At 36.7% G+C, this 22947-nt stretch overlaps 2 protein-coding genes across 4 annotated transcripts in view; one reads left to right on the top strand and one right to left on the bottom strand.

The window, feature by feature from the left end:
* Window positions 1-1630: 1630 nt before the first annotated feature.
* The window catches only part of kiaa0930 (KIAA0930 ortholog), a 32251-nt gene continuing 10934 nt past the window's right edge, over window positions 1631-22947 (bottom strand). Inside the window, exons 2-10 of one of the 2 annotated variants that reach the window (XM_046873268.1) lie at window positions 18951-19099; window positions 10484-10588; window positions 9693-9770; window positions 8106-8207; window positions 6446-6586; window positions 6173-6361; window positions 5615-5774; window positions 4986-5141; window positions 1631-3703 (exon numbers count right to left, since the gene is read on the bottom strand). In XM_046873268.1, coding sequence (XP_046729224.1) covers window positions 3663-3703; window positions 4986-5141; window positions 5615-5774; window positions 6173-6361; window positions 6446-6586; window positions 8106-8207; window positions 9693-9770; window positions 10484-10588; window positions 18951-19099 — 1121 coding nt within the window. In that variant the 3' untranslated portion in view covers window positions 1631-3662. Of the gene's footprint in view, window positions 3704-4985; window positions 5142-5614; window positions 5775-6114; window positions 6362-6445; window positions 6587-8105; window positions 8208-9692; window positions 9771-10483; window positions 10589-18950; window positions 19100-22947 lie in introns of those variants that run through there. The other variant, XM_046873269.1, reaches the window with a different exon arrangement.
* LOC124401195 (microfibril-associated glycoprotein 4-like) lies at window positions 16279-18520 on the top strand. Of its 2 annotated transcripts, none has more exons than XM_046873270.1 (5): window positions 16279-16372; window positions 16587-16775; window positions 17498-17594; window positions 17721-17903; window positions 18002-18520. In XM_046873270.1, the coding sequence occupies exons 1-5, from the start codon at window positions 16370-16372 to the stop codon at window positions 18247-18249; spliced, it is 720 nt and encodes a 239-aa protein (XP_046729226.1). In that variant the 5' UTR covers window positions 16279-16369; the 3' UTR covers window positions 18250-18520. The 2 variants fall into 2 exon arrangements, with proteins under 2 accessions (XP_046729226.1, XP_046729227.1); XM_046873271.1 differs by having other exon boundaries at window positions 16295-16372; window positions 16647-16775.

Below are 22947 nucleotides of genomic sequence, written 5' to 3'. Positions count from 1 at the left end.
AACACTCGATCAGCTTCAAGCTAACATTGTCAATAACCATGCCAGTTTCAACGATATCCATCAGGTCTCAACATCAACACTGGCACGCTTCCTAAATTCCGAAAGGGTGAAACGACTGCGGCATGATTATGCAGAGGTATGTATTCACTTTAGCAGTGTGTTCTTGCATACTGTCTCATAATCTTTTACTGTACTGTAATATGTATACTAGATCTACACTGAACTACACAATTTTGCATGACACTATTCTTCAGAGAGTTTTACGAATGGATGGAGAGGAGATCCAGCATGAGTTCATTTACGTGGATGAGGCTGGGTTCAACCTGTCGAGAACACAAAGGAGGGGAAGAAACATCATTGGCCACAGAGCTATAGTCAATGTCCCAGGGCAACATGGGGATAATATAACACTCTGTGCAGCCATTACACAGAATGGGGTTCTCCACCGCCATGCCCATATGGGCCCTTACAACACAGCACTCATACTTACATTCCTGGACCGATTGCACAACATAACAGCAGCAAATCAAATCAATCATATGCAATACATTGTTGTCTGGGACAATGTGTCTTTCCACCGCTCTGCTCTGGTTCAGAACTGGTTTCAGCAACATCCACATTTCACCGTCCTATATCTTCCACCATACTCTCCATTCCTCAACCCTATAGAAGAGTTTTTCTCTGCATGGCGGTGGAAGGTATATGATCTCCGTCTCCAGGCTGAGGTACCCCTAATCCAAGCCATGGAGGAGGCCTGTGACCAGATGGAGGTAGCAGCAATGCAAGGATGGATTCGTCATTCAAGACGTTTCTTTCCAAGGTGTCTTGTGAATGACTACATTGCCTGCGATGTTGATGAAATTCTCTGGCCAAATCCAGCTAGGCAAAGAGACAATGTCTAGTTCTTTATTCTTTTTACAGTAAACTTACAGTACAATACGTGAAGGGACGTTTTGTTACCGAATTATGAGTCTCCATGTCAACATTTTGGGCGTGTTGACAAATAAATGAGTTTCTTCAGTCTGCAACATTGGTCTTGTGTAGTGTTTGGTGAATTTACATTATATTTGTACTTCATTGATGGTAGCCTACTCTAATCATAGGGAAGTAGAAGTGCTAAAAGTGTTTTAGGTTTATCACAGCAGAGTGTAACTCGTGCAAACAGGGTATAGTAATGTTTCATATGGTAACAAAGTGTGGTTTTTACACAGAAGTGTATAGTTTTTACAAGAGTGTTTAATTATGCAAGGGATCTGTAGTGTTTCGCTAATTGGGTGTGTGGTTGTGCTAATTGTAGTGTTTTGAAGACACGGGCCCTGTTTTGAAAATCGTGCTTAAGCAATCCAAAAAAACTGTAAATGCACTAGTGCGGCAGTTGCAGGCTGATTGAATTAAACATTACAATGACAGCTATTATATATTTAGGATTGCACTCAATGCTCACATCTGCAACAATATCTAATGTAAATAAAAAGTCACGTGACCATGTGACTACAAAGTCATGTAACAGAAAAACACGGCACATAATAGAAACTTGAGAATACTGCAAATGTATTTGTTTGGATGCACAAATACATGTACACAAGCACACACACACACACACACACACACACAAACACACACACACACCTTTTGTAGCTTGCATTTCTTTCTGATGTGTCAATAGTTCTGTAAATAATTCAAATCACTTTTTTTTGGTAATTTATATTTCAATAAGAGGTACAGAAAATGTACATTTATTAACAGTGTAACATAAATAGAAGATAAACATGCACATGTAGGTTTTTTTTAAAACTGAATACAAAAAACGTGGTTAAAGCGATTAAAGAGCTGTGTATATACCACAAGAACTCTCTGGAAAAGAGGTTTCTATTTGGTTGACATGGGCTTCTACAGCCTATCAAGGAAAACAAATCCAATGAAACCCAAAGAAAGTGAATTTTAAAGCATTAAAAAAATGTTGCTGACGAATCAGGTTGCCTGTGTGGAATATGAAATAATTACTAAAGCCGTCTTTAAAGCAGTCACTAAGGAATACATTCAGCTCACAAAACCCAACATAATACTGACAACCCGGGTTTTTTCCTCACTTCTTCCATAAACACTTCATTGCCAGCGATTTTTAAAGGCGATCGACAAAAAAAACATAACAGTCACTAGACTGTAAATATTCTTCACGAGGAAAGACAGACGTAACAGTAATGGTCAGAGTTTCAGTTCACAAATCCCTAAAACCCTAAAAAATGTTCAAATCAAACAGACAAAACAAGCCAAATTGTGTGACTATCCTGAACTGCAGGTTGGAGGAAAAAAAGTTTGACTTAATAACGTGTTATGTCATGATATTATTTAGATATTTTGTCATTTCTGTATGTTGTGTTTAGTTGTAATCATTTTTTCAATATATTATCTTGTTTTGCCTTTTTTTAAACACTGTATTAAAATATCTAGAATATGTAATACCATACAATCTATCAGTAAGATTCACTTAATGATTATTATTTGATTATATTATTGAATACTAATGAGACTAAGCCAGACTGTGTGTCTGTGTGTGTTTGTGTGTCTGTCTATGTTGAAGGATTGCTAAAAAAAATGTAATGCCTTTAAGTATGGTCAAGCTAACTTGAACCTATTATTGAAGGATATTAAAAAAAAACAAAAACAAAAACAGCAAAGCTCTTCAACTTTTACCACACAACTTGTGTTTCATGGCTTCTGCAGAACAGCTAGTAGGTGTGTTTCTAAAATGTAGCAGTTTTACTGTGTAAATTTCGGAAAAACAAAAGAAATTACACTCTTCACGGCCTTTCATCTTCAGCATCTTTCGCATCATACCAAGTAATAAATATCACAATGATTACAACTATCTCCAAACATACAAATGAACAAATGTATTATGTCTTTTTAAAAAAACAAAAAAAAAACAAACAAACAAAAGAAATCTACATGTGCGGCTTTTTTTCCTTTTCTCCTTTTTATTTGGGTGTGAACCAGAAGGTCGAACTTAAGACACATCCAGCATTTCCAATTCCAGACTCTGTATATGGAGCAGGTCATATAACAGAGTCTAGATGTAATTTTAGCTGGTAAGGAGGTGTTAAGGCCTAGGGATGAGGAAGCGAGGAGAGGGGTTTATGGGTGTGGTTGGGGTCGCCTTTTGAAAAAAGCACTATGCACAAATCAACAACATTGAAAGACCCAGCAGATTCTGTTTACATGAGGCTCCGAGGGTCGTGGTTGGTAGATTCACTGAGTATTCTAAGCAGCAGTGTATTTACAATGAGACATTCTTTTGCATGTTATTTATTTTTTTTCCCTTTCGTACGCAGGTGGGACGTGAAGCCAGTCCTGCCTTCCAGGCCTGAGCTGATCAGATAGAACGAGGCATTTCAGGACGGTGTTCAGTCACTCGGGTTGTTGCGCTCGTGTCCACATACAGACTGTCACAGAAAACAGGTGGAAGAGGCACTTTTGATTGGCTGGTTTTTTTTTTTAAATAAGTCCTTAGTTCTTACATTTCCTCTCCTCTCCTTTAGTCAGTGGTGGGTTTTTTTGTTTGTTTTTTTTGGCTCTCTATATGGATGCTAGGTGGTGCTGACGTCTGAGGGGCCTGATGTGGAGAGGCACTTAGTCACAACTTCTAAGGGAGTCAGGAGCCGCTAGATCATCAGAATAGGCTTTTGTCTCACCTCCAGGATATCTATAAAAGAAATTCCATAACCATGACAAAATGAGTAAAAACAAGCTGATGTAAATCGCTTTAAATTTTACTGATTTTAAATAACCAATACGAAATCAAATTCATCGATGACCAGCATGTAGTAGAAAGTGTTTATTAACTATTAGCTGAGACATCAAATAAACATGCTGTAACCATGCAAGAAGACAAAAATGGATGCAAATATAAATAACACAGGACCATGAAGCCATGAAGAATATTTTACAATATGTTTCAAACAGTTCTAGATGATAATAGTACTGATAATATATACGAGGTGGTATCAAAAGGTTTTGAGAATAGTGCACTATAGATGCTTTCACAGCATATACTCCCTTAAAACCTGCCAGTAGAACTCACTATTGGCACCTGGGGACAAATTCCCGATGCACAATACTGTGAATGTCGAAGACGACGATGAGCATGCACATGGTCGAGGTGCGAACCCGCCTCGTCTTTTCCGGTCATGGGGATGATGGTCTTTTTCCACTGTGAAGAATTGATTTGTTTCAGGGTCATAGCAGTACACCCACGTTTCGTCACCGGTAACGATCCTCGTCATCTACGGCCCGTAGTATATGGAGCTCTTGGCAGACTATCACGCGGTGTTTCTTCTGCTCCCGGGTCAACAGCCTCAGCGGCAACATGCCGCATGTTCAAATCCCACGTGAGGATTGCATGGACTGTTTCATATGACACAATTGCTGCCATTGTGTCATATGACACATTGGCAGCACAATTGTTGTGGATTGTTCTTTGATGATCATCATGCCCAAGTTGCCATTGACGGTTGAGCTCTTTAAAGGTCTTCCTAAACTCGACATCTTCCAGTGATGTACTTACCACTCTTGAAGCGCGTGTGCCACTCAACACACCTCAAACGACTAATTTTAGCATTTGTCAGATTTGCCCAGTTTCACGCAGAAGTTCACGTTTGCACTTTGCTCTAACTTGCTGTACATGATGAAGTCATGCAGAAGTGGCACATGGTAACTAGTCTTGAAACCTTTTGATAACACTTTATAAAACTACAGTCAGATGGCAAATCAAGGTTATATATAATTGTCATATCTATATAATATATCACAGAAATACTTCCATGATTGCATGTAATTGCAAAAATGAATTTAATCCAATTAAAACAAGATGATTGATTTATTAAATGTGTATGTGTACATGCGTTAGTGAGAGCTAATAATGCATGCTTACTGTCTAAGCCACAGACAATCACAGTGTGTGTACGTGCAGTCTGTTTGTGTTGTACCTGTAGTTATCCGATGCAGAGGAAGAGTGATGTAGGTGAGATGGGAATAGAGCAGGAAGTAGTCCTCTGTTCTGTTTAGCTTCAGCCAGGAGCCCACGAGTGAGCGGCCAGTTCCCGAAAGAGAGCGTGAGCGAAGGTTTTTGGAATTACACAGGTCTACACACACACACACACACACACACACACACACACACACACACACACACACACACACACACACACACAAATAATGCTCGTTACACAACAATGTAACCACCATTACATTACATTACAGGTGTACCATTTTATTTATATATTAGTAGTCTATTTGATCTATAGCAGTTATATGACATTTTCAGATTATTATTAATAAAAAAAAAATATACAGAATTGATTATTATTTAGTCTCTTTGATCTCTTTTTCTCTGATAAAATGCTTCAAAAATGAATAGACACATAAATGTGTTTATTCTTCCTGCTTCTAGTTTATCATTAATGCAGTCCTCATCACAGCCCTATTTTTATGCACACGTCCTGAAACAACTCATAACGACAAGATGCTCATTCTCTCAATACTCCTGACGTGAAGCCTGCTTGAGTGTGTTTACAAGAAAAAGATCCTGCAAACCAGGATTGTCATTAGGCTTCACCTTCCTCATCCTCGTCCCTGAAGAACTCTTCGCTGTCGTTGGCGGAGTGGGATTTCTTCATCTCGGCTATGCGGTTTCTGGGAACTTTGCGGCGCAGAGAGGGAGAGAAGAAGGAGGGTCTGTTTTTCTCGGGGGTGGGGGGAGTGCTGAACGACGTCACCTATACAAGGAATAGGAAGTAAACGTACTATGAGAAGGATATAGGAAAGTACAAAACATTTTGAAAAACTATCCCTAAACAAATGCAATTGATGGATAATAAATGTAAATGTAAAAAGGTAGAAAATTACTTTTCAATTCCATAATGGTTATAAACAAGAAAATATTTCAATTGTGAAGGCACAATTTAGATATTAAGTATGATTTAAAAAAAAGCTGTTTAAAACATTAATACTGTGTGCGATTCTGTTGTATCTTCTGTTTCTATTCTGTTGTATTGTATTAAACTTGGCCAAGTTATATAACCAGAATCAGTCATGCAGAAGGAATTTAGAAATCACATTTTTGACTGCAGGGGTTGTTTAAATGAAAGAGGTCAAGTATTTGTGTTGCAGTAACCCTCTCGTGCAGCGGCGAGTCCTGGTCCTCCTCGGTGCCACAGGGTGACGTGTCTCCAGTCGGCACTCGACTCACAGCCATCTCGGCGTGCCCTTTCCCCTGAGGGCCCTTCATCCTCACAAACTCCATGTTGTTGTATTTGTAGAAGCCAAAGGACATGCGCTGGGCCATTTTAGCAGCCACACTCACCTTGTACATGCACAAAATAGTTCAAGATCAATTTTAAGCAAAGATTAGCTTTTATAGGAGAAAGAGTTTGTGAGTTCGTCCTACCCGGTTGTCGTAAACCTTTTTGAGGGCCTCGTAGCGGATGGAACCCTGAAAGATTACACCCTGGAAAGTGCTGCTCTTGTCACTGGCCACCAGCTCTACACACACCATCTCTCCTTCTCCAACAGTCATATCACTGAACACCTGTGTCAACGTATAGATGTTGATCTAAGTGATGTGTGCTCACCAGATTTCTGTAAGGCACAGTGAGTCACAGAATGTGATATTATATTATATTTATATTCTGATATTATAATATATATTATACAAATTATAGAGACAAAATATTGGGACACCTGACGTTCCCATTCGTGTGTGGTTACCACAGTTTGGGGAACACATGATTTTATAGGAGGACTCTGGATGCGTTTAGAATTAAACTTTTTCTTTACTTGAACTAAAAGTACCAAACCTGTTCCAACATGACAATGTTATAGAGATCTAACCTCAACCCTACTGAACACCTCTGGGATGAATTGGAATTGGAACGCTGATTCCAATACTCTTGTGACTGAATGAGCACAAATCACATACATATGTGTATGTACATACCGAATATGTATAATATACGAATATATTTATGTGTTTTATGATGCATTCTGTTTTATACTATTAAAGACAATATGAAATAGGGGTCTACTGTTGGTTCCACAATATGACATTTCCAATTGTTGTCTAATTCAAGCGAAATTAGATGATTTTACTAAAAATGCCAGTATGCCTGGAGACATGCTGCTACTAGGGGTCTATGTGATGTCTTGTCCACAACCCACTTTTTTTTTTAGTTATTCTCAGAGTTAAATTGCAACACTCCAGTTTTAAAGGTATTATGTTTATTTTTGTGTTTCTATACTTATTAGCATGTGTGACTGGTCCCTGAATTTAAATGGCATCAATCCAACCTTCACTAACTTGTACATTTATATAAACAGTCTGCTACAATTGCTTAAGACTGCAATTTGCATAAGCAGTTCTGCATTTAAGCATGTATCACTGAACAGAACACCTAAACAATAATAGAACTGCAATGAATGGATATTTGGTGCCACCCAGATGAGGACGGTTCAATTTTGAGTCTGGATCTTCTCAAGGTTTCTTCCTCATGCCATCTCAGGAAGGGTTTTTTTTGCCATAGTCACCAATGGCTCTCTCATTAAGAATAAACTTATAAGAGTTAACTTATAAGCACATATAACATAGCAATTCAGATTTTATAACCTATTTATATCTGTAAAGCTGTTCTGGAAAAATATCGATTGTTAAAGGAGCTATGCAAATAACCTGAATTGAAAAAAAAGGAAAAATAAAATCAGATTGCACTTAAATGCAATTTACTAAAATGATTCTAATAAATGGTGTTATTATACCATACAAATAAGGAGCCTAATATTGGTGAATAATGTTTGTAAAATAGGAGTAAAAAAAAATAAATAAAAAGCTTTAAAAACAGCACCTTGTCTCACTAACATCCTATTTTATAGGAAGATGAATTAACCAGTTTTTCAATCTTTTGCACTGCATAATTTAGTTTGTTCCTGGGCAGTAAGACATGAGTAATTATAAAGTCCTGTCAGAGATGATAAAGGTGGATTTAAGTACCACGTATCAATGGTCTGCCTCAAGAGCTTGGTTTCAATGGAGACCTGATCAATGTGCTGGTTACCTCCTCAAAGTTATCGATCATGAAGAAGATGTTGGGGTAGCTCATCTTCGACTCCTCACCCTTGCTGTCCATCGGGTGCTTGCTGGGAGACGCAAACACTTGCTGTGTAGTAAAGGGTGAGTTTCAGATAAACAGCAAGCACTGATGTGTATAACAGCACAGACTCATCATCAGGACATAATATAAGGGTGGAAACAAAGGTGTTTGGGTTTGGAACACGTCCCACTTCTATCACTCCATAATAAACATTTAACTATAGATGAATTGAAGTGCCAAATGTAAAAACTGAAGCAATTAATTCAATATGCACATATATGATAAATAATGAATAAAGCAGAACAGTGAAGGGATCTTGAAGGAAAAGATCATAAAATAAAGTGCCGTTACTGTAACAACCCCAGAGTTGATTCTTTTCCCATGGTCTCACGGTATCAAGAATAAAAAAAAATGTGTATATCAAAGCAAATTGCAACTGATAACATATTAAAACTTATAAATAAACAACTTAAAAGATGCATTTCACATTCTATAAAACAAGTTCCTGTTATTCCCTACATTACAGCAGCGACCATCAGTCATTCCCGGTCATTTTGATGTCCCCCCTAAGATTTTTTAATAGTGGAACAAACCCAAAAGTGAAGGCTCCTTCTAAAAACTTAAATAAACCAAAATCACCTCTAGTTTCCTCTTAGCATTTTAATAATTATACATATGGTTATAGTTATACATATATCTGCTTTAATCCCTATAAATGTTATTAACGAAGAAATTGTAATATGAATTAATTGAGCATTGCATTATTATAAACCTGCTATTGGAAATACAGACAGAACTACTGTCAGGAATGATGGAGAAAATCAACACCAATCTGACCAATCAGATTTAAGAATTCGACTGTGCTGTGGTATAAAATCAACTGATATATAACAAAAGCAATAAAAATGACAAATAAAAAATGTGAAAATAATTATTTAGTTGAGAATTAACTTATCATCTAATATACAGGCTACTGATTATATTTATTCGTGATGAATAAACATATGATTAAACTGCATTTTTGTTTACTGGTTTCCCGCTGCTCTTTGTATATTATAGATTGGTTAACCACATGGTTCTAATTCTCTGTTTGCAGATTGTTTGAATTTTTTTCTGCTGAATTCTTTAATTACTATCGATTTGTCTGCTGTGCCAGGAGGTTCAACCTCAATGCTGCTGGCAATGCAATGAGGCTAAACGTACAGCTTCTTATTACCCAGAACCTTGTTGGTTAGATTGTTTTCACACTGAGCAGGTAATTATCTGAAAACAAATTACAAAAAGGTCTCGGCTGCTCAGACAGGCATTGGATTGATTCAAAGTCCCTAAGTGTAGAACGGTTGAGGTCTGAGGCATTCAAAGCTGTTTAATTATTAATCCACCAATTCACTTATCACCAAACTGCATTTATTCACGCATACAAACTGTACAAATACGTAGGAGACGTAGAAGTATCTATAGTATGTGATGACTTACAGTGCTGCACAGATCTGCACATTACAGCAACGACATTTAAATTGTACATAACTGTGGCGTTTCTGTTTGCATTACCTGCGTCTTCTTTTTGTGGATGTGGATGTCTCCTGCATCTGTTCGTGTACACACAGCACATGTGACCATGTAGTCCAGCTGGCAGAGAAACATTGTGTGGCATTAACGCTGCTTCTCTATAATAAAGTCTTAGTGAAAGAGTTTTACAAGGATGGAACAAGAATTTTGATTCATCAACCTGCATAATTTTTCTATCCTTCCCTAATGTGAGTAAATAACACTCTGTATTTTTATCATGTATGTTCCTTTAATACATAAAACATATAAAGCGTGCCACACTGGAGTAGGTACAGTAATAGATAGCAACTGATTTGACATCTTGTCAGTTGTGTATTTTGGCAGATCACACTATTAGTAATCAGTCTTCACATAGCTGCAAGTTCTGACTGCAAATGTTGCATGTAAAGAAAAGTTGTAATTTAAACATATTATTTGTCTATGAGGCAACAAGAAAAAAATCGTATCGATTCATATCAAAAGTATTTCTACATATTAATATTACGTATGATGACAAAAAGGTTTGCACACTACCAACTATACAAGTGATGCATTTTGTTTTAAAAACTGTTGAACTCATAAACTACATATAGAATGTTTGCAGAAATGTCATTTTTTAAAATATAATATAAATATAAAAAAATGAAAATAAAATGATTAAGATAAAAATATCTACAATTATTAGTTTTATACAATTTAAAATATAAAACACAAAATGAATAGCACCATATCAGCTGCTTCCATTCAGTACATTAAATTCTTCAGAGCAGGCCAATGCTAATTGCTCAGATTACCTTCTGTAATATGAGGTTCAGGTAGACACTTTCCTCCCAGTCTATGTCAGGGTCCCCCAGTCCAGGCAGCTTTTTCGAGTCCCTTCTGTACACCTCAACTTCTACCTGAGAACCAGAATAAGATTTATATTCATTTAAATTCATAGAGTATACAGATGTGTTCATATTAAGATTCTGTTCCATATGTTATATGCTTTAAACCACTTTAGTGACTTCAACACCTCAATCACATGCTGGCTGATTGAATTTGCAGATGAGGACTACCAATAAATATTAAAATAATAATAAAAACGAATAAATCCAGCTGGTAATTAGTATGGTGTTCTGTGTATATGGGATACTCTGTATTCAGATCAGGCCTTTGTTCCCCTTGACTGAGAGGATGACGTCGATTCATTTGAGCATGTGGGCCCTAACGCAACACAGACAGGCCAAGTGCTCGAGCTGAAAGCAAAACAAAGTGTTATTTATGAGCTACAGATGCCATCATCTATTTTACCTGGCACTGCAAGCACAGCTCTACTGACTGGGTCTGAGCCATCTGTCTCATCCCTCACAGGACGAACCGTCCTTTTGTAGAGTTAATACAGTCTGTCAAGGAACAAAGGATGTGTTCGTTCTCCCTTTGATCCTGTGCACATACATATTGGGAGTCCTGTCTTTCTGGATTTTTAGCTATGCCGCTTCACAAAACACAGGAGGCATGCAAGTGAAGGGCATGACACATGCTGCGCTCTTGACAGTTGCCATGGTGATAAAAGAGAGGTGAACTGGGAAGCAGAGGGGCGGCCTGGGGCAACTTTAACCTTTACAGCTGGTTAGTGAGGACAGGGGCAGGCTGGAGGAGTAGGTGTATACATGTATGTATGGGGCAGAGGCACAATGTTCTTCAGTTTGGCTTAAATCATATCCGCAAATCTAAATCTAAATTCATAGCACCCAACCAACAAACTAATGATTTCACAAACTCCAAAGTTTCTTCATTCTACAGTCATCCTCAATGTACGTGTATTTATTTTTGTCTTTTTTTAGTTTTGGAACTAAAAAACTGCAGCAACGGAGTCAAAAATGTATTAATGTATTTTAATATTTAAGAATAATAATACTGATTAATTCATTAACTGGATAAATTCTCTGATCACCAAATGTGTTACTTTATTATGTCAGTCAATCCTAGAATATTAACCTTCTCAAACCTCTTACAAAAATGTCACAAATGGCATGTCTTACAAAAATGTTGTGGCATAATCTCCATTTCCTCTGAGAAAATGGAACGTCTGAATGGTACTCAAAAATAAAAACAAGCATATAAACTTCTATAATATAATATATCTATAATATATGCTGCTAACACTGTTGCTGACCTTCATAGCTTCTCCCCAAGGTGGTCTACAAAATACTCTAGCCCCAAGTAGATAAAACAAAATGAAATATAAATAGTAACAAATAGCAACATGGTAGGATTCAGACTGATTTTCTCCGCCCGAGAGACCCAAGCTCAGTTTGAGAAAATTGGACCAATGTGTGCTGATTGCTCAGAAAGGCTCTGAGTATCAATCCCACACTGTGATGATTGCCATGCCTTTAATAAGGAGCAATAAAAGTAGAGGTCCATGCTGAGAAGCTGGCATTTCAGACGAGCCCAGCCTTTAAAACTTCTTCTAATCCACACTCAGAATCCCTGTCGCAAAAAGCGTAGCTCTGTAGCATCCTGTCAAAAAAGTACATGGATACCTTACAGATTTGCACTTCCCCTAAAAAAAAAAAAAAAAGAGTTCATGTTTCATTAACTTTCATTATTTCCTTAGTAAGATGCATTCTGTAGTTTTGTCTCTATGCTCTGCTGCTGTAATCATTAAGATATTACGTATTCCAGAAAGTATAATATGCTCATGTTAAATATACTATGCTCATTAGGCTGCTATCTGGTGGCACAAGCTTTAGGTCAAGTTCCACTCAAGGTTTTTTCTTCATGAGATTTTCTTGTCCAGTGTAACATATTATACTGTATATCCTAACGCTCATTTGTCTAATCCGATAAGAACATTTTCTGCAACATAAAAACGTAAAATGCTTGATTAGCAAATGCACGCCCCTGCTTTTTCTACTTAAAACCCTGTTTTAATGGAAGACAGTGAAAAGGATCCTTTGAATTTAGCATTAAAAAGACAAAAAACAAACAGAGACACAGGAAGAACTTCATTAATGCACCTGTGTGCTCTGTTTAATTTAAATGCTAATTCAGGCACTGATACACAAAGGACAAAGAAAGGAGGAGAAAAAACGGGAAGAGACAGCGTTAGCATAGGTCGGAGAGGGACAATGCAATAGCATCTCTTGCCTCTATGTCATCTTTCAGGTAATTGAATTAATGTCTGCTCTTGAGGCAGCAGCAAAAAAAGCATGTAAAAAAAAAACTGTAGAAAGCTGTAGAATCAGGGTTGATGCTCAGATTTATTCTAGCGTTCCGACTAGACATAGAAATGGCATTAGTTGCTTGGTGATTGATCTGATAAGTGATATTAGTTGCAGAGAGTTTTTTTTATGTATGCAATAAAGAGGAATAGTCCAAGTTGTAAGATGTAGTGTAATTTAGAGAAGTGACTTTAAATTTGGATAAATTTTGAATAAATCAAATGAAGGCCTGGACTAAATACAGAGTATCACATAATACACAGAAAAACAGACTTATTGCCAGCTGGATTTCTTTGACCAAAGCATTTTACAAAACAGCGCTGTTTGTGCTTGGTAGGTAATTAATTAATTCTTAACTAGATTTAGAACTAATGGGTTATTTTAGAGTAAATATGCATAGGCTAGACCGAACTAAAAAGTTCATCTGTACTGTTAAACAGTTTTATAAATGCTGAATGACTTCATAATTGCATGTGTATGTTCATTAAAGCCCATCCCCCATACTGTAAATGAACATGGCATTACATAGCTGATTTGCCTTTTGGTATACAAAACTCTATAAATGGCAACACTCACGACACTGAAATAAAAATAAAAAGTTACTTTGGAATTCATGGCTAAACAAATAATAATAATTATAATTATATATATATATATATATATATATATATATATATATATATATGCTAATAATTGAGGAGGGTGCTTATAATAATAATTATATATATATATATATATATATATATATATATATATATATATATATATATATATATATATATATATATATATATATACAGTTGTGTTCAAAATTATTCAACCCCACTGAAATTGATTGTTTTGGTCGGTTTGACATTGATTATGATCATTCAGTCATCCTGCTTACAATTAAATCAAAGAGGCACGTGTAGGTCAGACAAATATAACATAACATTTATAATGAAATAACCACAAATGTCTTTTCTGAGCTCACATCATTATCAGTTTTATTCAACCCCCAAGTGACATTCAATCTTAGTACTTAGTACAACATCCTTTTACAGTTATAACAGCTTTTAAACGTGAAGCATAGCTTGACACAAGTGTCTTGCAGCGATCTACGGGTATCTTCGCCCATTCATCATGGGCAAAAGCCTCCAGTTCAGTCACATTCTTAGGCTTGCGCACTGCAACTGCTTTCTTTAAGTCCCACCAGAGGTTCTCAATCGGATTTAAGTCTGGTGACTGCGATGGCCACTTCAAAATGTTCCAGCCTTTAATCTGCAACCATGCTCTAGTGGACTTGGAGGTATGCTTGGGATCATTGTCCTGTTGAAAGGTCCAACGTCTTCCAAGCCTCAGGTTTGTGACGGACTGCATCACATTGTCATCCAATATCTCCTGGTACTGAAGAGAATTCATGGTACCTTGCACACGCTGAAGCTTCCCAGTACCTGCAGAAGCAAAACAGCCCCAAAGCATGATTGACCCCCCGCCATGCTTCACAGTAGGCAAGGTGTTCTTTTCTTCATAGGCCTTGTTCTTCCTCCTCCAAACATAGCGTTGATCCATGGGCCCAAACAGTTCTAATTTTGTTTCATCAGTCCACAGAACACTATCCCAAAACTTCTGTGGTTTGTCCACATGACTTTTGGCATACTGCAGTCGACTCTTCTTATTCTTTGGGGACAGCAAGGGGGTGCGCCTGGGAGTTCTGGCATGGAGGCCTTCATTACGCAGGGTGCGCCGTATTGTCTGAGCAGAAACTTCAGTACCCACATCTGACAAATCTTTTCTCAGTTCCTCAGCAGTCACACGGGGACTTTTCTCCACTCTACGCTTCAGGTAGTGCACAGCAGTCGAAGTCAGCATCTTCTTTCTGCCACGACCAGGTAGCTTTCAACAGTGCCCTTTGCCTTGAATTTGCGAATGATGCTTCCTGTGGTGTCTCTTGGTATGTTTAACATCTTTGCAATCTTCTTATAGCCATTGCCCTTCCTGTGAAGAGTAATCACCTGTTCTCTTGTCTTCCTGGACCATTCTCTTGACCTCACCATGTTTGTAACCACACCAGTAAATGTCTAGAAGGAGCTGAGTATCACAGTCATTTTAAAGCTGCCTAATTGGTGCTTATTAGGCTTTATTGCTGCTCCTGATATCCACAGGTGTTTTCAATACCTGATTGAAAACACTTCATTGAACCTCTGTTCTTCAGAGTGGTAGTCTTTAAGGGGTTGAATAATTATGTCAATGAAGAATTCACAAAAGAAACATTTACTACTGTATTACAAAACTAATTGATGTCATTTTAGTTGCATATGGTTCTTTAAGAAGTCCTTGTAGGATTTCATTCTGAATACAATTACAAATGTACACTAAATTCCCTAAAACCATTTACAGCATTGGGGGTTGAATAATTTTAAACACAACTGTATATATATATATATATATATATATATATATATATATATATATATATATACACACACACACAGTACAGACCAAAAGTTTGGACACACCTTCTCATTCAAAGAGTTTTCTTTATTTTCATGACTATGAAAATTGTAGAGTCACAATATATATATAAATTATATACACACACACACACACACACACACACACAGACACACACACACACATTTTTTTAGAAGCTGACTACCAATTAAAACGCCAATCTTTGGAGCAAAATTACTGAAAAGATGAAAGTGAATTAAGTGAAGTCAAACGGTCTCAGATGAAACTAAGGACAAAAATGTATGTTAACTATTCTTAATCTAACTTGTGAGCAAAGATTAGCCCCTGTTTGGTTGGAATGATAGGGATGTGAATGTATCTCAGTGCTTGAATGCTCACTTCTACTGCTCCACATTTGTGTATATACTTTTGTGTTCACAGAATTTGTGTGTCTTTTTTTGGTTCCCCAATCTTTTAAATCAAGATGGTTCAAAAAAACAAAATGTTAACAGGTGACTGTGTTTGTCTAACCTTGTGACCAGATAACATAGCATGTATCAGGGTAGGGGGTGCAGATAAGGGCAAGTCAGGGGGGACAGGTTGCTAGGTGTAAAGTTTTTACTGCCACTGGGGCATTACCACGTTAACTACACTGTCATAATTTGAACAAATCATGGATTTCCCAATATTTCATATCTAACTTTGCAAAATTACATAGTGATAAGAGGTCTCAGGGACAGTGGAAAAAAATTAAACGGAATGAAATCCATTATAAGGTGAAAATAATTTGAGAAAATATCCTTGGAACAGTATTTTCAGTTCTGCTGTAGTAGGCTATTTATAATGTATTTAGTCTGAACAATCTGAATTTGAAATCAAAGTGTAGTTACGGTGGAAAAACACAAGTTACACAATAATAACATGTAAATATTGACTGAGCATAGGTCATGTAACTATATATAGCTCTGAAAATACACCGGCTGAATGACTGAACGATTTTTTACTTTACCGAAGTTGGTTTGAGATCATATTACAATAATGGTAGGTTTTTTTAATTATGCTCTAAATAATGAACTGTATGAGTTTTTCAAAATTAAGTAAAATTCAGCTTTTTGGTCATGTGTAGTTTAACTGATTGAACTGAAGAAGGCTAGTGCTAGTGCTATGGCAGATTTGAGAAAATCAAATACAACAGTTTTGTCATTTCAATTTTATCATTTTTAATTATATTTTTGTAATTTGTATGTTTAACTAGATCCTATTAGTAATTTTATGGATTAGTACGGGGGTTCAGTCTAAAAGTCTGATGTTCCAGCCTCTAGACTGTGCAGACATTTATAACGACAGCTCTAGGACAAGTGGAGTTTACATGATCTACCCTGCCGGACCAAACTCTGGTCGCTATGCGTACTGCGACATGTACACTGATGGAGGAAAATGGATAGTAAGTGACTTTGCCTTACTGATATAACATTGGCTTGCCATTTCTCAGTAGAATCTGTACCAATAGAAATAAAATAAGAAGGAATAAAAAAATATATACTGTATATGCAATAAATATTTAAAAACATGACTAGTAATTCAAGATTATTATACTTTTAGTCTCCAGATTGGACAGAGGCAATGTAAGACATCTGGCAGGGAGGAATCAGAGTCTGACTGTTAAAGAAAATAGTGCAGGACATTCGACTACTAGAGGGACAAAATATTACAACCTAATAATACCATGAATATAAAAACAGTTTAGCAGAGATGATGTTAAAAAAAAGTACCAAAAAGTTAGGATAGAAAATTTAAAGCATAAATTATAACTAAAATAACTACTATTTTAAATTCATATCTTGAGAATCACTTGTATAACCCTATATTCACACAAGCAAGCACGAAAACAGGCAAATAGATATTTAAAAAAATGTATTCAAATTGGGTATAAATGGAAAATCCAGATGGCTGACTTAAATGGCAACTTGGATCAATCCCATGATGTATGCATGTGGTCCAGTGTTCCCTCAAACATGTTCTAAGTCTTCCTACATACAATTAGTTCAAACCAATGATTCAAACCTGGTAGTATTTTTTATTCTATTAAATTCTATTCTATTCTATCACGTTGCGTTCTAAACATTTGTTACCAGCACTGAATATTTCAGATGTTTACTCCACCAGGTGTTTCAGAGAAGAATGGATGGTACTGTGAACTTCTACAGAGGATGGGATCAGTATAAGCACGGCTTTGGGCACGCAGGTGGAGAATACTGGCTGGGTAAGGTGCTGCATGACCATGAAAATCTCCTCTGCAGTCTGCATTACACATCTTGACTCCTTGACCTTTGAACAAAATAGTTTGTCCATTTACAAAGGTGTCTTTTCTTTCTTTCTTCGATTTTAGGACTTGAGACAATTCATCTACTTACCCTAAAGAAGAACTATGAGCTGCATGTAGATCTAGAGGACTTTCAAGGAAATAAGGTCTATGCAAAATACAAATCATTTGGCATTTCTCCAATGGCTATAAATGCAGAACTGGATGGCTACAAGCTGCACGTGTCTGAATTTGAAGACGGCGGTGCAGGTAAGTCGTGAGCCGATAAGTTACCTGTTAACAGATGTTATTTAACGAATATCGACAGTTATAATATGCTTGCACTGCATCATTCTTGTTCTTTGTAGGGGATTCCTTGTCCTACCACAGTGGATCAAAATTCTCAACCTTTGACAAAGATCAAGATTCATATGAAGGAAACTGTGCGGTCAGCTATGCAGGAGCATACTGGTACAACTCCTGCTACAACTCCAACCTTAATGGACTATATACGTGGGGAGAAGAAGCGCAAATCGGATGCAACTGGAGGTCTTGGAAAGGCTTTAAATCGATCAAAAGCATCTCAATGATGATGAGACCAGTGAATCTAGAATGACCTTTAAAAGGCCGTTTTTTGGTTCTTTGCCAAACTTAAACTTATATTAGTTATCTACGTATTTTGTGGTTTACATATTGGCTATGAAAAGCAAATAAGAATGTACATGCACTGAGTATGCTAGGCTTATTCTTTATGATGCTAACTAGCTGATTTAAAATGAAGTACATTAGCTGCCTAATTACCTTGAGTAGAGCAGAGCTGTTTAGGAGAAAGATTTTGTTTTAAATGCGCTTCTGTACAGCTGTAAATAAAGTTGTGTTTCACTGTTTTCATTGTGTAAGAGTTCATTATCAAGACCAACAACCTGGTTAAAAGCTGTATTTTTATTCTACAATAGCTTCTAGTAATGAACTCTGAGGTTTTTTGTTATGTATTGTAGTAGAAATTTGATATTTCTATTTAATTCATTATAAAATGAAAATGAAGTAAAATAAATCTTGATTACTGTCATTGTAGGTCGTCTGTTCAGTGTGCCATCATATGCCGATGTTGTTGGATGTGATCATAACATTCCATACACTGGATAGCAGGAATAATTACAGCTGATTTTTTTTTTCCTAGTTTACCACAATATGGAAAAAAATCCCACTTAATGCTTCCTTAAAAAACTCCCTAAATGCACCCGAGAACTCATATAATGCACATCACTTTGCAAATCTTTCAGTGTCAGTAGAGGGCAGTGTGAAGCTTCTTCTCACCTTTTTCCCTTCGGTGTTGTCGGCGCTGACGTAAGCGAGCTTGCGTCGCACGTAGAACAGCATATCGTCCTGACGCGGTGACAACTTCTCCATGAAGTATGTGGAGAACATCCATGTCCAGAACACAATTCGGTCATCTTTAAAACAGCCTGGAAAGCAAGAGATAACATGAGAGGTCAATGAAGAAGCAATAGTGTTATTGACATTTCATTTCTTATGTGCCTCAATTGGCCCATTGCTGCTGATACCGACATCAGATCAACTAAGCATCATCCTATCACAGCTTAACATGTATGCACAATTAAAATCAGTGTCATAAATCACGCGATAACGTTATGATTCTACATAGTTATTCTAAAACTTTGGCCTTGAACTTGAACCCCAGGGAAAGTAAGACAGACAGTAAAGTTCAGGTGTAGATGTATTTTGTAGCCGAACATAATTGTCTTCCTGCTAAGCACCTAATGCTAACACATAGTGACCATGTGTGACTGTTTTAAGTGAGGCAGTGTATCACAAGAAGCACTATATATTTGTGGTTTTATAGCACTGAGGCTCAACGGATTAATAAATAATAATCAGTAGATAAACCCAATAACCGAAAGACTACATACAAAACAAATTTTCACTAGCGATGTAGCTATCGATTATTTTAGTAATCGTGTATTTTATTGATTATTCTATCAATTATTCCAAAAATGGGATAAGAAGAACTTTTTCTTTATTGATGAACAATTCTAAATATACAAGAAATAATAAGACAGATCTTTTAAAATGAACAAGTCATTTGTTTCCAATTTAGAGTAATTGCTGAAATTGCATACAGGAATATTTGTGAAAACTAAACCCATTTATTGCATTTAATTGCTATATTTTATCAAAAAGCAAATACAAATGTGTAAATAAAAAAAATCTGAAACAAAAATTAATTTCAGATTAAAAAAATTAAATATACGGTATTTCCTTTATCTAAACTTTGAAAATTTTCTGTCGTTTTCTCTTTGGCCTGAATTCTAATGAAAGCCTGTTTCTGCACATTAAAACAAGTTTGCCTAATTCCGACATTTTTTCTCGTAAATATCCAACATTTCTGGTGCATCCATTGGTAACCATGTTGTTGGCCTGAAGTTTGAAGCTGTTGGTGTATGAACGAGGCTCATCTGCTTCATCTGTCTTGTTCAATCTCCTCCAGAGCTGATTGTTAGACAGAGTTCTCTCCAGGGATCAGAGGCTTAGTTTAATACCATGCGAATCTATTGATTGTAGCCAATTTCACTTTCAATGTGTAAAGCTTTCTGGTACTACAGGCGGGTGAAGCTGCCCGAGTGGCAAAAATTAAAGTCGGAATTACTCGGATTTGTGCAAAAAATGAATTAGGCAAACTTTTTTTATGTGGAAAAACGAGATTTCATATGAATATTTTTCTCGCCCCTCGCTGTTTTTTGTCCCTGTTTCTCCATATTTTTATTCTGCAGAGTCTTCTGTGTCACCTGTCCAGTGCGCCCCAGAGTTTAATGGATGGTGTGTCAGTAATAATAGTGGGGAAACACAATGCTGTGTGTAGTTAAATTGACTAAACGAAGCATCAATTCAAATAATCTGCCTCAATGTTTCACTCAGGATTGTGACCCAAACCTGTTCCAGCATGACATGCTTTTGAGTGCAAAGCCAGCTCCATGAAGATATGGTTTGCATGGTTTGGATTGGAGGATCTTGAGTGGTCTGCTATAGCGCTCTGACCTCAACCCTACTGAAAACTTTAGTAATGAAATAAAACACTGACTGAACCTCAGGGCTTCTCACCCTACATCGCTATCTGACTACTAACACCTTTGTGGATAAATTAGCACAAATCTTTACAAAGACAACTCCATGATCTAGTGGAACATCTTCCCAGCAGAATGGAGGTTATTATAACAACAAATGGGCACTCAATGTGGAATATGATGTTCAAAAAGCATGTACCAATATAGTCCATTTGTGACCATAGATTTACTTCTTGTCAATATACTGTACATGGAATGTTTAATCAAAAGGGTTTTTTTACTCAAGTTTGTACTTATGCATTATAAGAATGCATTAAAGTAATCAGTTAATTAATTTACTGTAATTTCCGGACTATAAAGCGCACCCATATATAAGCCGCCCACTGAATTTTACAAATATTTTTATTTTGAACATAAATAAGCCGTACCTGTCTATAAGCCGCAGTCTACACTAATGTACTTTACACAGGCTTTAACGAAAGACATATTACACACGGTGTAACGGGTGAAATATGTTGCGCTTCATTTAGAAGCATAGCGGTATTTTGGGAATAGCCTGGCACAGCATTTTTCCGGTATTACTGCGTGTGTTCAAGACGAGGATTATGTCCTTATTATTTTCTGATGCTCATTTCTAAGTTTCTTTGACTAACCCGTAACGCTGTTGCCAAGAAAAATAAAAGAGCATGAGTTTTGGAAACCTGTCTGTGCTTATATGATTTCTGTTGTAACTGGAGTTAGCGAGCTCTCCCTTCACCCAGACTCAATGCGTTACAACGGCTTGTATCTAAACAGTAGCCTACCAAGAAAGTCATTGTTCACTGTCTTCCTCCTTCCTTTCAAAACCATTTCTCTCGAGAGTTTATCTTTTGGCATCGTCGTGCGTTTAAAAAAAACATTTTTTCTCCCAAATGCCGTGCAGCTCAGAACACAGGAGAGGTGTGTTTTTTTGTTTCCGTTCAATAATTTGATTGGTCTAATGTTACGTCGCTCAGTTTTTTGGCTTGAAGTTTGTGAAACCGGGAAAAACCCAGGATAAATTCATAAATTATCCGCTTCGTTGTTTAAGCCGTGGGCTTCAAAACGTAGGAAAAAAGTAGCGGCTTATAGTCCAAAAATACAGTAATTAAACTCAAGTTGAAAAAATAAACCTGTGTCTGAGTAAGTCAGCACAATATACAAACATGTTCATGGAATGTTGTTTTTGAAGATATTTTTTATGTAAAGTCGTTATACCCTAAATTAGCGGTCCCTAACCTTTTTTGCGCCACGGACCGGTTTAATGCCAGACAATATTTTCCTGGACCGGCCATTAAGGTGTGGCAGATAAATAAAACAAAATAAAATTATATGGCTGGCATAAAAACTTTTTTTTTTCTGCTGTTTTTTTTGTTCATTTTGCTAGCTTGGGGGTTTAAATTCAGTGGTAATGTATTATGTGTTAGCGGCCGGAGCCCCTTTAAGAAGGTAGTGGATGGAGGTAAGACATGTGACCGAGGCATCATGACTTGCATCAAGAGTGAGTCATAGACAGATGTGGCGGAGAGAATCCGGTCATTTTACAAAATAAATCATCGTTCAGAATCGGATAATAAATAAAACAGAAATAATGTAAGTTATGTATTCTTTCTGTGCGGCCCGGTACCAATTGACCCAGAGACCGGTGCCGGTCCGCAGCCCGGGGGTTGGGAACCACTGCCCTAAATCATGAGATTGTCGATGTCCATGAAATAATGGCTCTAACAAGAACTGAGTTGTTTTTGCCAAGGAAGAAAAATAAAACAAAGAAGGTCCATGTGTTAGAATTGTATAAGAAGAATGAACCTCAAGACTTATTATTATTTTATGAGAATAGACAAAAGATGGATGCAGTGAGAGATCTCAGAGATTTCCTGAAAAATCTTGCTGAAAAAAACAAAACAAAAAAACAGGAAGCAAAAAAAAAAAAAAAAAGAAAGGAAGAAACGGCATGAGGAAATGAAATCCTACTTAATGGGAATTTAACCAAAAAACTCAGTTCCTAGTATCAGTGCGATTGCAATAGCAGGCTACTGCTTTGTTTTGCAGAAACAAGTTTGATTTATATTAAATATAAGATTTAAATAAACACACAGTATTACATTATTTTATATTTTAACATTTACATAAGAGTCAGAATATGACTATTTTATTATAAGAAAATTGGACATTGACACCATTTAATCTGATACCTGTAAAGATAATAAGAGAAA

This window comes from Silurus meridionalis, chromosome 18, assembly GCF_014805685.1.
Source record: "Silurus meridionalis isolate SWU-2019-XX chromosome 18, ASM1480568v1, whole genome shotgun sequence".
In the NCBI taxonomy this organism is placed as follows: domain Eukaryota; kingdom Metazoa; phylum Chordata; class Actinopteri; order Siluriformes; family Siluridae; genus Silurus; species Silurus meridionalis.
This window is presented reverse-complemented; position numbering and strand designations above follow the sequence as displayed.